General features: G+C 43.1%; 1 protein-coding gene across 5 annotated transcripts in view; it reads right to left on the reverse strand.

Annotated features, from left to right (window-relative positions):
• Nucleotides 1-140: 140 nt before the first annotated feature.
• Nucleotides 141-12,798, reverse strand: part of METTL6 (methyltransferase 6, tRNA N3-cytidine) — a 47,935-nt gene continuing 35,277 nt past the window's right edge. For 3 of the 5 annotated variants that reach the window (XM_063610792.1, XM_055295507.2, XM_063610789.1), the window contains one exon: nucleotides 141-3,052. In XM_063610792.1, coding sequence (XP_063466862.1) covers nucleotides 2,971-3,052 — 82 coding nt within the window. In that variant the 3' untranslated portion in view covers nucleotides 141-2,970. Of the gene's footprint in view, nucleotides 3,053-3,341; nucleotides 3,435-12,798 lie in introns of all 5 variants that reach the window. The other 2 variants (XM_063610795.1, XM_063610790.1) reach the window with 1 other exon arrangement.

Below are 12,798 nucleotides of genomic sequence, written 5' to 3' on the forward strand. Positions count from 1 at the left end.
AATACATATACGGGTGTGGCTGTATTTAACACAACTTTACCAAAATAAAAGGAGGACTAGATGATTCTGTGGGTCATGTAACAGAGTCCAAAGAGTGTACCACTCACTGCATGACATCTAATAAGTCAAGAGACAAGGGGTTGAGGCAAGGAAAGTGAATTTTATTCAGAGAGCCAGCAAACCAAGAAAATGGAAGAGTAATGTCCTAAAGAACCATTTTTAAGTCAATACAAATTTCAGGCTCCTTTTATGTGAGAGGAAGGGGGAAGAGGCAGGGAGTTGAGGTCAAGAAGTGGCCAGTGATCACATCTGGGTGGCAGCAAGGGTCCAAGGAGGTGGTGACACTTTGTCCTTGGTCAGGTCACAACACTCTTGTAAATCTTTAACATAACATTATTACTTGCATACATCCTCCTTATCTCCTCAGGGGTTAGTTTTGGGGGAGGCACTATTACCATCCTTGCTTTAAACTATAAACTAAATTCCTCCTATAGTTAGCTTGGCCTACGTGCAGAGATAAGCAAAAGCAGTTAACCTAAAAGATACAGGTTATTGCTGCAGGGGGATTAGGAGCAAAATGGAGTTAGTCACGCTAGGCCTCCTTGTCACTGTTATAGCCATAGCTTGTGGGTCTCTGGTTTAGACTATTTATAATGTTTGGTACTATAAATAATGCAGCTAATGAACATCTTTGTGAAGAAGTCCTTGAATATGTCAGATATCTCTTAGGAAACAATCCTACAAACTGAGTTACTACAACAAAAGAAGTATGGCTATTTTTAAGGTCCTTGATCCATAATATGGGATACAAGTTGAAGTAGCTCTCTGAACAGTCACCTAACCTTAACTCAGCATCATTCTGACCCTGCCCATGTCCCTGGGAATCCCTGGAACTAACATTTCTTTGGTTCTTTTTTTTTTTTTTTTAAGGGTTGCAGTCTCACTCTGCTGCCCAGGCTGGCACAATCATGGCTCACTGCAACCTTGAATTCCTGGCCTCAAATTATTCTCCCTCTCACCCTCCCAAAGTGCTGGGATTATAGGCATGAGCATCTGTGCCCGGCCATTTTTCATTAGTTCTAACCATACACCACCAAGTTCAGTTTTCCTGAGTTGCCTCCATTTCTCCAGATCATTCAGCCCCTTTACAATGGACAGTTACGCTAATCTATTTCTGCTTAAATCATCTATCAATATCTATATGCTACCTTTTCCTTCCCAACCCGATTGTTTAAAGATGACAGACTAGGCCAGGCACCATGGCTCATGCCTGTAATCCCAGCACTTTGGGAGGCATAGGCAGGAGGATCTCGAGCCCAGGAGTTTGAGACCAGCCTGGGCAATATAAGGAGACTCTGTCTTTACAAAAATAAAATTAGCCACACATGCTGGCACACACCTGCAGTCCCAGCTACTTGGAGGCTGAGGTAGGAGGATTGCTTGGGCCTGGGAGGCAGAGGTTGCAATGAGTCATGATCAGGCCACTGCAATCCAGCCTGGCAACAGAGGGAGACCTGCTTATTAAAAAAAAAAAAAAAAGAAAAACAGACAGACTAAGCACATGTACCTAGTTAGGCTCCTTCTGGAAAGCCCATGAAAATGACAGCAAAAGGATTTTTTATCACATAAACCCCATACAATTGATTAAATTTAGGAGAACATTAGAAACAAGGAAATTCTATCATTTGCAACAACATGGATGAAGCTGGAAGATACTATGCTAAGTGAAATAAGCCAGATTCAGAAAGACCAATATCACATGATTTCACTTATATGTGGAATTTTAAAAAGTTGAACTCATAGAAGCAGAAAGTAGAATGGTGGTTACCAGAGGCTGGGGGAGGAAGGGAGTAGGGGAGATGTTGACCCAAAGGGCACACATTTCAGTTAGCCAGGAGGAATACGTTTTTGAGATCCATTGTACATGGTGACCATTGTCAATAATAAGGTATATTTTGAAGGAGCTTCCGGAATTTTACCCCCAAATATGGCTCCCTGGTATAATGAGTATTTTGAATTAAATGTCCTTAGGGATCAACAGATGCTAGAAGAAACCTTTTCTCTATCTACATAAAGACCTAAGGGATCCACCAAGGAAAGCAATTACTAAGTTTTTATGCCATTTCTCCTATTAATCTGCATTTTGTGAGTGATTTTCTTAGTTATTCTTCAGAGGGCAAAGAGGAAGTTTTTTCCTGGCCCCTACAGTTTCAAAATTGTAAAAATAATAACAATAATAATTTTTTAAGATTAAACATTTATTTTTACTTTTTTTTTTTTTATTAGAGACAGGGTCTTGCTATGTTGCCCAGGCTGGTGTCTGGAACCCCTGAATTCCTGGGCTCAAGCAATCTTCCTGCCTTGGCCTCTCAAAGTGTTGGAATTACAGGTGTGAGCCACCATAGTTGGCCAAGAATAGATTTTGAATGTTCTCAATACAAAGAAAAAGAAGTACGTGAGGAGAAGGATATCTTAATTAGCTTTATATAATCATTCCACAATGTATACATCTATTACTATCAAAACGTCATATTTATTCCATATATATAATTATTATTTGTCAGTTAAAAATACAAATTTTCATTTAAAAATTTGAAGGGCTAGAAAACAGGATAAATAGCAACTGACTTAGCAGGCTTGTGAAGCTGAGTCTTAAGCCAGCAGGGATGAAAGTCAAGAAGCAACTCAACTTGCATCAAGACTCCCATAGAGTTTTGTGACCAGGTTTGGTAGTACCAGCTACGTCTAGTATAAGTGGGGGTGTGTATAAGACTGAATACAGGAGGATTGGTTGGAAGTCAGTAAGAAGCAGTTAGAACCCTAAATCTCTCCTGCAAGTCCACACAGCCAGACTGTACATCCCCCACCCCAGAATAAGACCGTAAGTTGAAAACAAAAGGTCTGGATAAAGGGATACCAGGCAAAATTGGGGTTGAGGTACTATACTGAAAACAATATCATACTGGAAGATTATTTTCTGTGGTTCATATAATACAAAAGCACAGCCAGATATCCTACAAAGAAGCCCAGGTTCCAGACTTTTGATTGAGACCTGAAAAAGAAACAAAAAAGAGATAAAAGAAAACAAAATAAGTAAAAATAAATAAAATGAAGCCCATGTTGACAACTCCACCTCATGTGCTCAGAGCTTCCAAGCAGCTTTTAAGCTCTGCATTAAAAAAATATATGAATGGAAAACCAAGGGTCACCACACAGCTGAGAAAAGCTCCTAATAAAGATAGAGACCAAAACAGGAAATAAAGAAAAAAATAGAGGAAACGAGACTATGCAGACAGAAATGAAATATTAATGGACAAGAAGTTGGGCTCAGTTGCTCACACCTGTAATTTCAGCACTTTGGGGTGCCGAGGCAGGAGGATCGCTTTAGGCCAGGAGTTCAGGACCAGCCTGGGCAACACGGGGAGACCATCTCTCTATAAGAAAAAAAAAATTAGTTGGGTGTGATGGCATACACCTGTAGTCTCAGCTACTCGGAAGACTGAGGTAAGAGGATCACCTGAGCCCAGGAGTTCCAGGCTGAGGTGAGCTGTGATCACGCCACTGCACTCCAGCCCAGGCAAAGACACTTCAACTCTAGAAGAATGAATATGATTTTGTTGGATAGGGTTGAGTTTTTGAAGGCCACAGATCACTGTTATATAAAACATTCTCTTGTCAATCCCAAAAGAACTAATTTTTGCCCCCTTGGGGGACAACTGCTGCCCCTCTTAGAGACCCCTTCTCTACTGAAATGCATGCTTTAGAGAAATACATTGCATCTGTGAAATAATGGGTTACTATTTTTAAAATGAACACTGAAGTGAGAAAGAGAAGTAGCTCAGAGAAGTCTGAAAAATGTGTGGTATGCAAAATTTATCAGGCCCAGAGACAGAATCTTCACAGAATGAATCTTCAGTCACGCCTACCCCTCCCCAGAGAGTCATGCCTAGGAACAATTGTTTAAAGGCATTTTGTTCTTTCTTTCCTTCCATGTAGTTTCCAGACTGGCTGATAAGTTACCTAAAATGCTATCACAAGTTGCACAATATGACCCTCACCCACTATCTTCATGTTCCTGGAATTTGTGATACAAAGAACAATATATGTCAATTAATAGCTTATGTTCAATTTAGGAACTGCCCCTTCTTTTTTCCTTTAAAAACCCACTTGTTGGCCAGGCACAATGGCTCACACCTGTAATCTCAGCGCTTTGGGAGGCCGAGGCAGGCGGATCATCTGAGGTCACGAGTTCGAGACCAGCCTGGCCAACATGGGGAAATCCTCTCTACTAAAAATACAAAACATACCTGGGCGTGGTGATGCACGCCTGTAATTCCAGCTACTAAGGAGGCTGAGGCAGGAGAATTGCTTGAACTCGGGAGGCAGAGGTTGCAGTGAGCCAAGATTGTGCCACTGCACTCCAGCCTGGGTGACAGAGCAAGATTCCATTGAAAACAAACAAACAAACAAACAAAAAACAAAAACAAAAACAAAACCCACTTGTTGATTGCTTGAAGCCAAGAGTTCAAGACCAGCCTGGTCAACATAACAAGACCCTGTCTCCAAAAAAAAACAAAAACAAAAAAATCCACTTGTAAGTGCTGCTAATCACAGCATATATTCAGGGCAACTTAACTTAAATCTGTGTCTCCTGGGCTGTAGCCCTCAAATTTGGCCCAAATAAACTCTCTGCTTATATTAATTTTGCCTCAGTTTATTCCTGTATGTGAACCAATAAAAAAAGAGCTCTTAGAATTGTAGTGTTACCAGAAAGGGGTCCCAATCCAGACCCCAAGAGAGGGTTCTTGGACCTTGCACGAGAAAGAATTTGGGGCAAGTCCACAAAGTGAAAGCAAGTTTATGAGAAGAAAAGAAACAAAAGAATGGCTCCTCCATAGACAGAGCAGAGGCATGGGCTGCTCTATGAGTATACTTACGGTTATTTCTTGCTTATATGCTACATATGGGGCGGATTATTCATGAGTTTTCTGGGAAAGGGTGGGCAATTTCCAGAACTGAGGGTTCCTCCCCTTTTTAGACTATGGAGGGTAACTTCCAGGCACTGCCATGGCATTTGTAAGTTGTCATGGTGCTGGTGGGAGTGTCTTTTAGCATGCTAATGCATTATAACTAGCATATAATTGTTACCAGCAGCAAAGCCATATGGGGCTGCAGCAACTAGATGCTTGCTTCCTCACAGGACAGAATTCAGCCAAGAGGCAGAAGTAGGTTTAAGGCAGAGGGAGAGATTGAGACAACTTTTAGAGCAGGAATGAGAGTTTATTAAAAAGTTTTAGAGCAGGAATGAAAGGAAGCAAAGTCCACTTGGAAGAGGGCCAAGTGGGTGACTTGAGAGATCCAAGCGCCCTGTTCAGCCCTTGACTTGAGGTTTTATACATGGGCATGGTTCCAGGGTTTCCACTTCTCTTCCCTTAATTGTCCCCTTGGGGTGGGCTGTCTGTATGTGCAGTATGTTTACTGAAGTTGTATGCATGCTCAGTTGAGGTGTTTTTCCATTACCAGTCAGGTGTTCCCAGAGGAAGGTCATATACCCATTAAACTCTGCTGTTTTGCCTCTTAGTGAACATGCCTTAGCCCACTTGCCCAACTCCAAAGATCTTACCAGGAAGCTGCTGATTACCAGTTTTCGGTGCTTTCTTTTCTTTTTGAGACGGAGTTTCACTCTTGTCACCCAGGCCGGAGTGCAATGGTGCAATCTCAGCTCACTGAAACCTCTGCCTCCCAGGTTCAAGCGATTCTCCAGCCTTGCCTCCTGAGTAGCTGGGATTACAGGCATGCACCACTACGCCCGGCTAATTTTGTATTTTTAGTAGAGATGGGGGTGGTTCTCACCATGTTGCCCAGGCTGGTCTTGAACTCCTGACCTCAGGTGATCCACCTGCCTCAGCCTCCTAAAGTGCTGGGATTACAGGCATGAGCCATAGTGCCCAGCTAGTTTCAGGTGTTTTCTATCTATTGGGAGATTGTCTTTCTCTGGCACTGGGTGCAACCAATTATTATTTTAGAGAGACAGTTTAACAACTGCCTGACCATCATCTGATGGTCACCTGACATTCCTGGAGAGGGGGCCCTCCCCTGCCCTGCTCATGTCTGCCTAACTACTGACTCTAACATAATGAACAGCGAGGATGACCAGAGGTCACTTTCATTACCATCTTGTATTTGGCAGGTTTGGGCCAGCTTCTTTACTGTATCCTGTTTTATCAGTAAGGTCTTTGTGACCTGTATCTTGTGCCAACCTCCTATCTCATCCTGTGACTAAGAATGCCTAACTGCCTGGGAATGCAGCCCAGTAGGTCTCAGCTTTATTTTACCCAGCTCCTATTCACTTTGGTTCAAATGCCTCTGACAGTAGGGGCCAAGGGAAAAACTTCCCCTTTGTCCTCTGAAGGTTTACTGAAAAATCAACTCACAAAATGCAGATTAGTAGGAAAAAGGCATCAAAACTTATTAATGTGTACACAGGGGAGAATCAGAGTGATCACTCAATATCCCAATGGGGCCCAAATACTTATATAGCCTTATTTGAGAGGGGAGTGAGGAGATGGGGAATATAGGTAATTCTGTTGAGGTACAATAAATGATTACTAGGGAGAATGAATGGATCAGGGAACAGAGATTAGCTTGTAAATGGTTCTCTTTGAAAAAAAGATTTTTTTTTTTTTTGAGACAGGATCTTGCTCTGTCCCAAAGGCTGGAGTGCAATGGTGTGGTCACAGCTCACTGCAGCCTTGACCTACTGGGCTCATGTGATCCTCTTGTAACCACCCAATGTGTTCACCTTGCCTGCTGCCTAGACAGAGCCAATTTATCAAGACAGGAACTGCAGTAGATAAAGAGTAATTCACACAGACCAGCTGTGCGGGAGACCAGAGTTTTATGATTACTCAAATAAGTCTCCCTGCGTAATTGGAAATAAGAGTTTTGTTGTTGTTGTTGTTGTTGCTGTTTTTGAGATGGAGTTTCGCTCTTGTCTCCCAGGCTGGAGTGCAATGACGCAATCTCCACTCACTGCAACCTCCGCCTCCTGGGTTCAAGTGATTCTCCTGCCTCAGCCTGCCGAGGAGCTGGGATTACAGGCACACGCCACCATGCCTGGCAAATTTTTGTATTTTTAGTAGAGACGGGATTTTGCCATGTTGTCCAGGCTGTTCTCAAACTCCTGGCCTCAAGTGATCCGCCCGCCTTGGCCTCCTAAGGTGCTGAGATTACAAGTGTGAGCCACTGCACCTAGCCAGGAAATAAGAGTTTTTAAGGACAACTTGGTGAGTAGGGGAAAGCCAGTGAACCAGGAGTGCTGATTGATCAGGTCAGAAATAAAATCATAGGAAACTGAAGCTGTCTTCTTGCACTAAGTCAGTTCCTGGGTGGGAGCCACAAGATCAGATGAGCCAGTTTATCCATCTGGGTGGTGCCAGCTGATCCATTAAGTGCAGGGTCTGCAAAACATCTGAGCACTGAACTTAGGAGCAGTTTAAGGAGGGTCAGAATCTTGTAGCATCCAGCTGTATGACTCCTAAACCATAATTTGTAATCTTGTGGCTAGTTTCTTAGTCCTACAAAGGCTGTCTAGTCCCCAGGCAAGAAGGGGGTTTGTTTTGGGAAAGGGCTGTTGTCATCTTTGTTTTAAACTATAAACTAAGTTTTAAATTATAAACTACTTTTCTCCCAAAGTTAGTTCAGCCTACACCCAGGAATGAACAAATACAGCTTGCAGGTTAGAAGGAAGATAGAGTTGGTTCAGTCAGATCTCTTTCACTGTCTCAGCTATAATTTTGCAACGGCGGTTTCACTCCTGCCTCAGCCTCCTAAGTAGCTGTGACTATAGGCACATGCCACCATACCCAGCCAATTTTTTTTTTTATAGAGATGGAGTCTCACTGTGTTGCCCAGGCTTATCTCAGACTCTTGGGCTCAAACAATCCTCCCTGCTCAGCCTCCCAAAGTGCTGGGATTACATGCATGAGGCACCACACCTGGCCTTTTTTTTTTTTTCTAAGTTTTTTTGTTGTAGGTTGTGCTACGTTTCCCAGGCTGGTCTCGAACTTCTACCCTCAAGCAATCCTCCCACTTTGGCTCCCCAAAGTGCTCTTTGGAAATTGAGCCTGAGAGAAGAATGTTATCTTGTGAATAAGTCTGTTTAGGTGTGGTTAATTCCTTGCTCTTCTTTTCTGCAATAGATGAGAAAGCAGGAAGCAGAAGGAAAAATGATTGTTTTCCTTGGTGGGTCCTTCAGCTCTTTATGTAGATAGAGGAAAAAGTCTCTTCTAGCACCTATTGATCTTTAAGGACCTTTAATTCAAAATACTCATTATACCAGGGAGCCATATATTGAGATGAGGATGCCTTGCCTGTACTCCTCCAGAATTTATTTTTTAATTTTAATTTTTATTTTTGAGACGGAATTTCACTCTTATTGCTCAGGCTGGAGCACAATGGCGCAATCTCAGCTCACCACAACCTTCACCTCCTGGGTTCAAGCGATTCTCCTGCCTCTGCCTCTTGAGTAGCTGGGATTACAGGCATGCACCACCATGCCCAGCCAATTTTGTATTTTTAGTAGAGATGGGGTTTCTCCATGTCGGTCAGGCTGGTCTCAAACTCCCGACCTCAGTGGTCCACCCACCTCGGCCTCCCAAAGTGCTGGGATTATAGGCATAAGCCACCGCACCCGGCCAATGTTTTTTTTTTCTTTTTTTTAAGAGAAAGAATCTTACTCTGTCACCCAGGCTAGAGAGCAGTGGAATTACAGCTCACTGCATCCTTGAACTCTTGGGCTCAAGGGATCCTCCCAACTCAGCCTCCTGAGCCACTGGGACTACAGGTATACATCAGTATACATCACTATGCCTGGCTAATTTTATTTTTTTTGGTAGATATGGGGTCTCGCTATGTTGCCAAGGCTGCTCTTGAACACTTGGCCTCAGGTCATCTTCCCGCCTTGACCTCCCAAAGTGCTGGGATTACAGATGTGAGCCACTGTGCCTGGCCTCCTTCAGAATTTAGAAATATGAAAGCAGAAGTTAGGAACTCAATGGAAAGATTGTAAGTTGGACTGAGTGCTGTGGCTCATGCCTGTAATCCCAGAACTTTGGGAGGCTGAGGTAGGAAGATCACTTGAGGTCAGGAGTTTGAGACCAGCCTGGCCAACATGGTGAAATCCTGTCTCTACTAAAAATACAAAAATTAGGCAGGTATGGTGGCACACACCTGTAATCCTAGCTACTCAGGAGGCTGAGGCAGGAAAATCGCTTGAACCCAGGAGGTAAGGGTTGCAGTGAGCAGAGATCACACCACTACACTACAGCCTGGGTGACAGAGTGAGACTCCATCTCAAGGAAAAAAAAAAAAAAAAGATTGTAAGTTAAATCTCCTAGACAGCAAAACACTTGTCAGATAGTGAAAAAAGAAGAGAACAGATTGTAAATGTATAGCATCAGTTCAGTAGTTTCAACATTTTAATAAGGAGGCTGGGGGGCACAGTGGGTCACGCCTGTAATCCCAGCAATTCAAGAGGCCAAGGTGGGTGGATCACTTGAGGCCAGGAGTTTGAGACCAGCCTCGCCAACATGGTGAAACCCCATCTCTACTAAAAATACAAAAATTAGCTGGGCGTGTTGGTACGCACCTGTAGTCCCAGCTGCTTGAGAGGCTGAGGCAGGAGAATCGCTTGAACCTGGGAAGCAGAGGTTGCAGTGAGCCAAGATCGTGCCACTACACTCCAGCCTGGGTGACAGAGCAAGACTCTGTCTCAAAAAAGAATAATAATAATAATGAAACCACCTTTGCAAAAATTATAACAAAAAATTGAGACAGGATAATTCCCTTGACCCCCTTGCAGTACTTGCAACTGGGGTGTGGCTTGTTTACTCGGCCACCTCGCACTCAAACCGCTTGTGAGAGTGAGCAAGTGCAGGAACTGGAAAAAATGAATGCGGGAATTGGCCAGTTGCTCCTCTCTGGCAGGAGCAGGCTCCGTGCAGGCCCCATAACAGCATCCAAGCATGTTACAACCAATGCTCTTTCACCTCTGCAGTCTGAGGACAGCCAAGTGCCAACCAGCTCAGTGGAGGGTCAGGGTGGCAGCCCCCTGCCCTCTCAACACCCAGGTTCTTGTCCAGCATCCAGGAAGAATCAAGTCACATGAACAGATTGAAGGGTAGTGTATGCAGAGGATTTTATTGGGCGATGAAAGTGGCTCTCAGTGGGATGGGGAGTTGAAAAGGGGATGATGCAGGAAGGTGATCTTTCTTTGAAGCTGAGCAGTCTGAGGCCAGGCCCGTCTCCAAAGCCGCATCATCTGAACTTAGCCACAACTACCCATAGTCTCCAACATTCAGTTGCTTCTCTGCTTACTGCTCAGCCACTTCTATCCTTGACAATCAGCCGTTTGTATTCCCGATGCTCAGCTGCTGTGTTGCTCTGCCAGCTGAAATCTTTTTATGAGCACAGGATGGGGAAATGGCAGGCCAAAAAGGCAACATGTGGGTGGAAAAATGGGGCTCCTGCTTTCACTTAGAGCTGAGGTTCCAGGCTTAAGGGTGGGGTTTAGCCAGCAGCCCGGCCCTTCTGTATCAATGAAAGTGGGGGAGATGTGATCTAGCCAATCTCCATCTTGCTTTTAGCCTTCTTTTTTTTTTTAATCCTCCATGCACCATTTTTGTGCTCCACTCTACTAAAATTTTACATTGCAGAACAATTCCAGATCCTGTCACTTAGGTCCTGTATGTTGACAGTATTTTTTTTTTTATTATACTTTAAGTTTTAGGGTACATGTGCACAACATGCAGGTTTGTTACATATATATAGATGTGCCATGTTGGTGTGCTGCACCCATTAACTCGTCATTTAACATTAGGTATATCTCCTAATGCTATCCCTGCCCCCTCCCCCCACCCTACAACAGGCCCCGGGGTGTGATGTTCCCCTTCCTGTGTCCATGTGTTCTCATTGTTCAATTCCCACCTATGAGTGAGAACATGCGGTGTTTGGTTTTTTGTCCTTGTGATAGTTTGCTGAGAATGATGGTTTCCAGCTTCATCCATGTCCCTACAAAGGACATGAACTCATCATTTTTTATGGCTGCATAGTATTCCATGGTGTATATGTGCCACATTTTCTTAATCCAGTCTATCATTGTTGGACATTTGGGTTGGTTCCAAGTCTTTGCTATTGTGAATAGTGCCCCAATAAACATATGTGTGCATGTGTCTTTATAGCAGCATGATTTATAATCCTTTGGGTATATACCCAGTAATGGGATGGCTGGGTCAAATGGTATTTCTAGTTCTAGATCCCGGAGGAATCGCCACACTGACTTCCACAATGGTTGAACTAGTTTACAGTCCCACCAACAGTGTAAAAGTATTCCTATTTCTCCACATCCTCTCCAGCATCTGTTGTTTCCTAACCTTTTAATGATGGCCATTCTAACTGGTGTGAGATGGTATCTCACTGTGGTTTTGATTTGCATTTCTCTGATGGCCAGTGATGATGAGCATTTTTTCATGTGTTTTTTGGCTGCATAAATGTCTTCTTTTGAGAAGTGTCTGTTCATATCCTTTGCCCACTTGTTGATGGGGTTGTTTTTTTCTTGTAAATTTGTTTGAGTCCATTGTAGATTCCGGATATTAGCCCTTTGTCAGATGAGTAGATTGCAAAAATTTTCTCCCATTCTGTAGGTTGCCTGTTCACTCTGATGGTAGTTTCTTTTGCTGTGCAGAAGCTCTTTAGTTTAATTAGATCCCATTTGTCAATTTTGGCTTTTGTTGCCATTGCTTTTGGTGTTTTAGATATGAAGTCCTTGCCCATGCCTATGTCCTGAATGGTATTGCCTAGGGTTTCTTCTAGGGTTTTTATGGTTTTAGGTCTAATATTTAAATCTTTAATCCATCTTGAATTAATTTTTGTATAAGGTGTAAGGAAGGGATCCAGTTTCAGCTTTCTGCATATGGCTAGACAGTTTTCCCAGCACCATTTATTAATAGGGAATCCTTTCCCCATTTCTTGTTTTTGTGAGGTTTGTGAAAGATCAGATAGTTGTAGATAAGTGGCATTATTTCTGAGGGCTCTGTTCTGTTCCATTGGTCTATATCTCTGTTTTGGTACCAGTACCATGCTGTTTTGGTTACCGTAGCCTTGTAGTATAGTTTGAAGTCAGGTAGCGTGATGCCTCCAGCTTTGTTCTTTTGGCTTAGGATTGACTTGGCAATGCGGGCTGTTTTTTGGTTCCATGTGAACTTTAAAGTAGTTTTTTCCAATTCTGTGAAGAAAGTCATTGGTAGCTTGATGGGGATGGCATTGAATCTATAAATTACCTTGGGCAGTATGGCCATTTTCACAATATTGATTCTTCTTACCCATGAGCATGGAATGTTCTTCCATTTGTTTGTATCCTCTTTTATTACATTGAGCAGTGGTTTGTAGTTCTCCTTGAAGAGGTCCTTCACATCCCTTGTAAGTTGGATTCCTAGGTATTTTATTCTCTTTGAAGCAACTGTGAATGGGAGCTCACTCATGATTTGGCTGTTTGTCTGTTATTGGTGTATAAGAATGCTTGTGATTTTTGCACATTGATTTTGTATCCTGAGACTTTGCTGAAGTGGCTTATCAGCTTAAGGAGATTTTGGGCTGAGACAATGGGGTTTTCTAGATATACAATCATGTCATCTGCAAACAGGGACAATTTGACTTCCTGTTTTCCTAATTGAATACCCTTTATTTCTTTCTCCTGCCTGATTGCCCTGGCCAGAACTTCCAACACTATGTTGAATAGGA

Source organism: Symphalangus syndactylus, chromosome 10 (assembly GCF_028878055.3).
Source record: "Symphalangus syndactylus isolate Jambi chromosome 10, NHGRI_mSymSyn1-v2.1_pri, whole genome shotgun sequence".
Lineage (NCBI taxonomy): Eukaryota > Metazoa > Chordata > Mammalia > Primates > Hylobatidae > Symphalangus > Symphalangus syndactylus.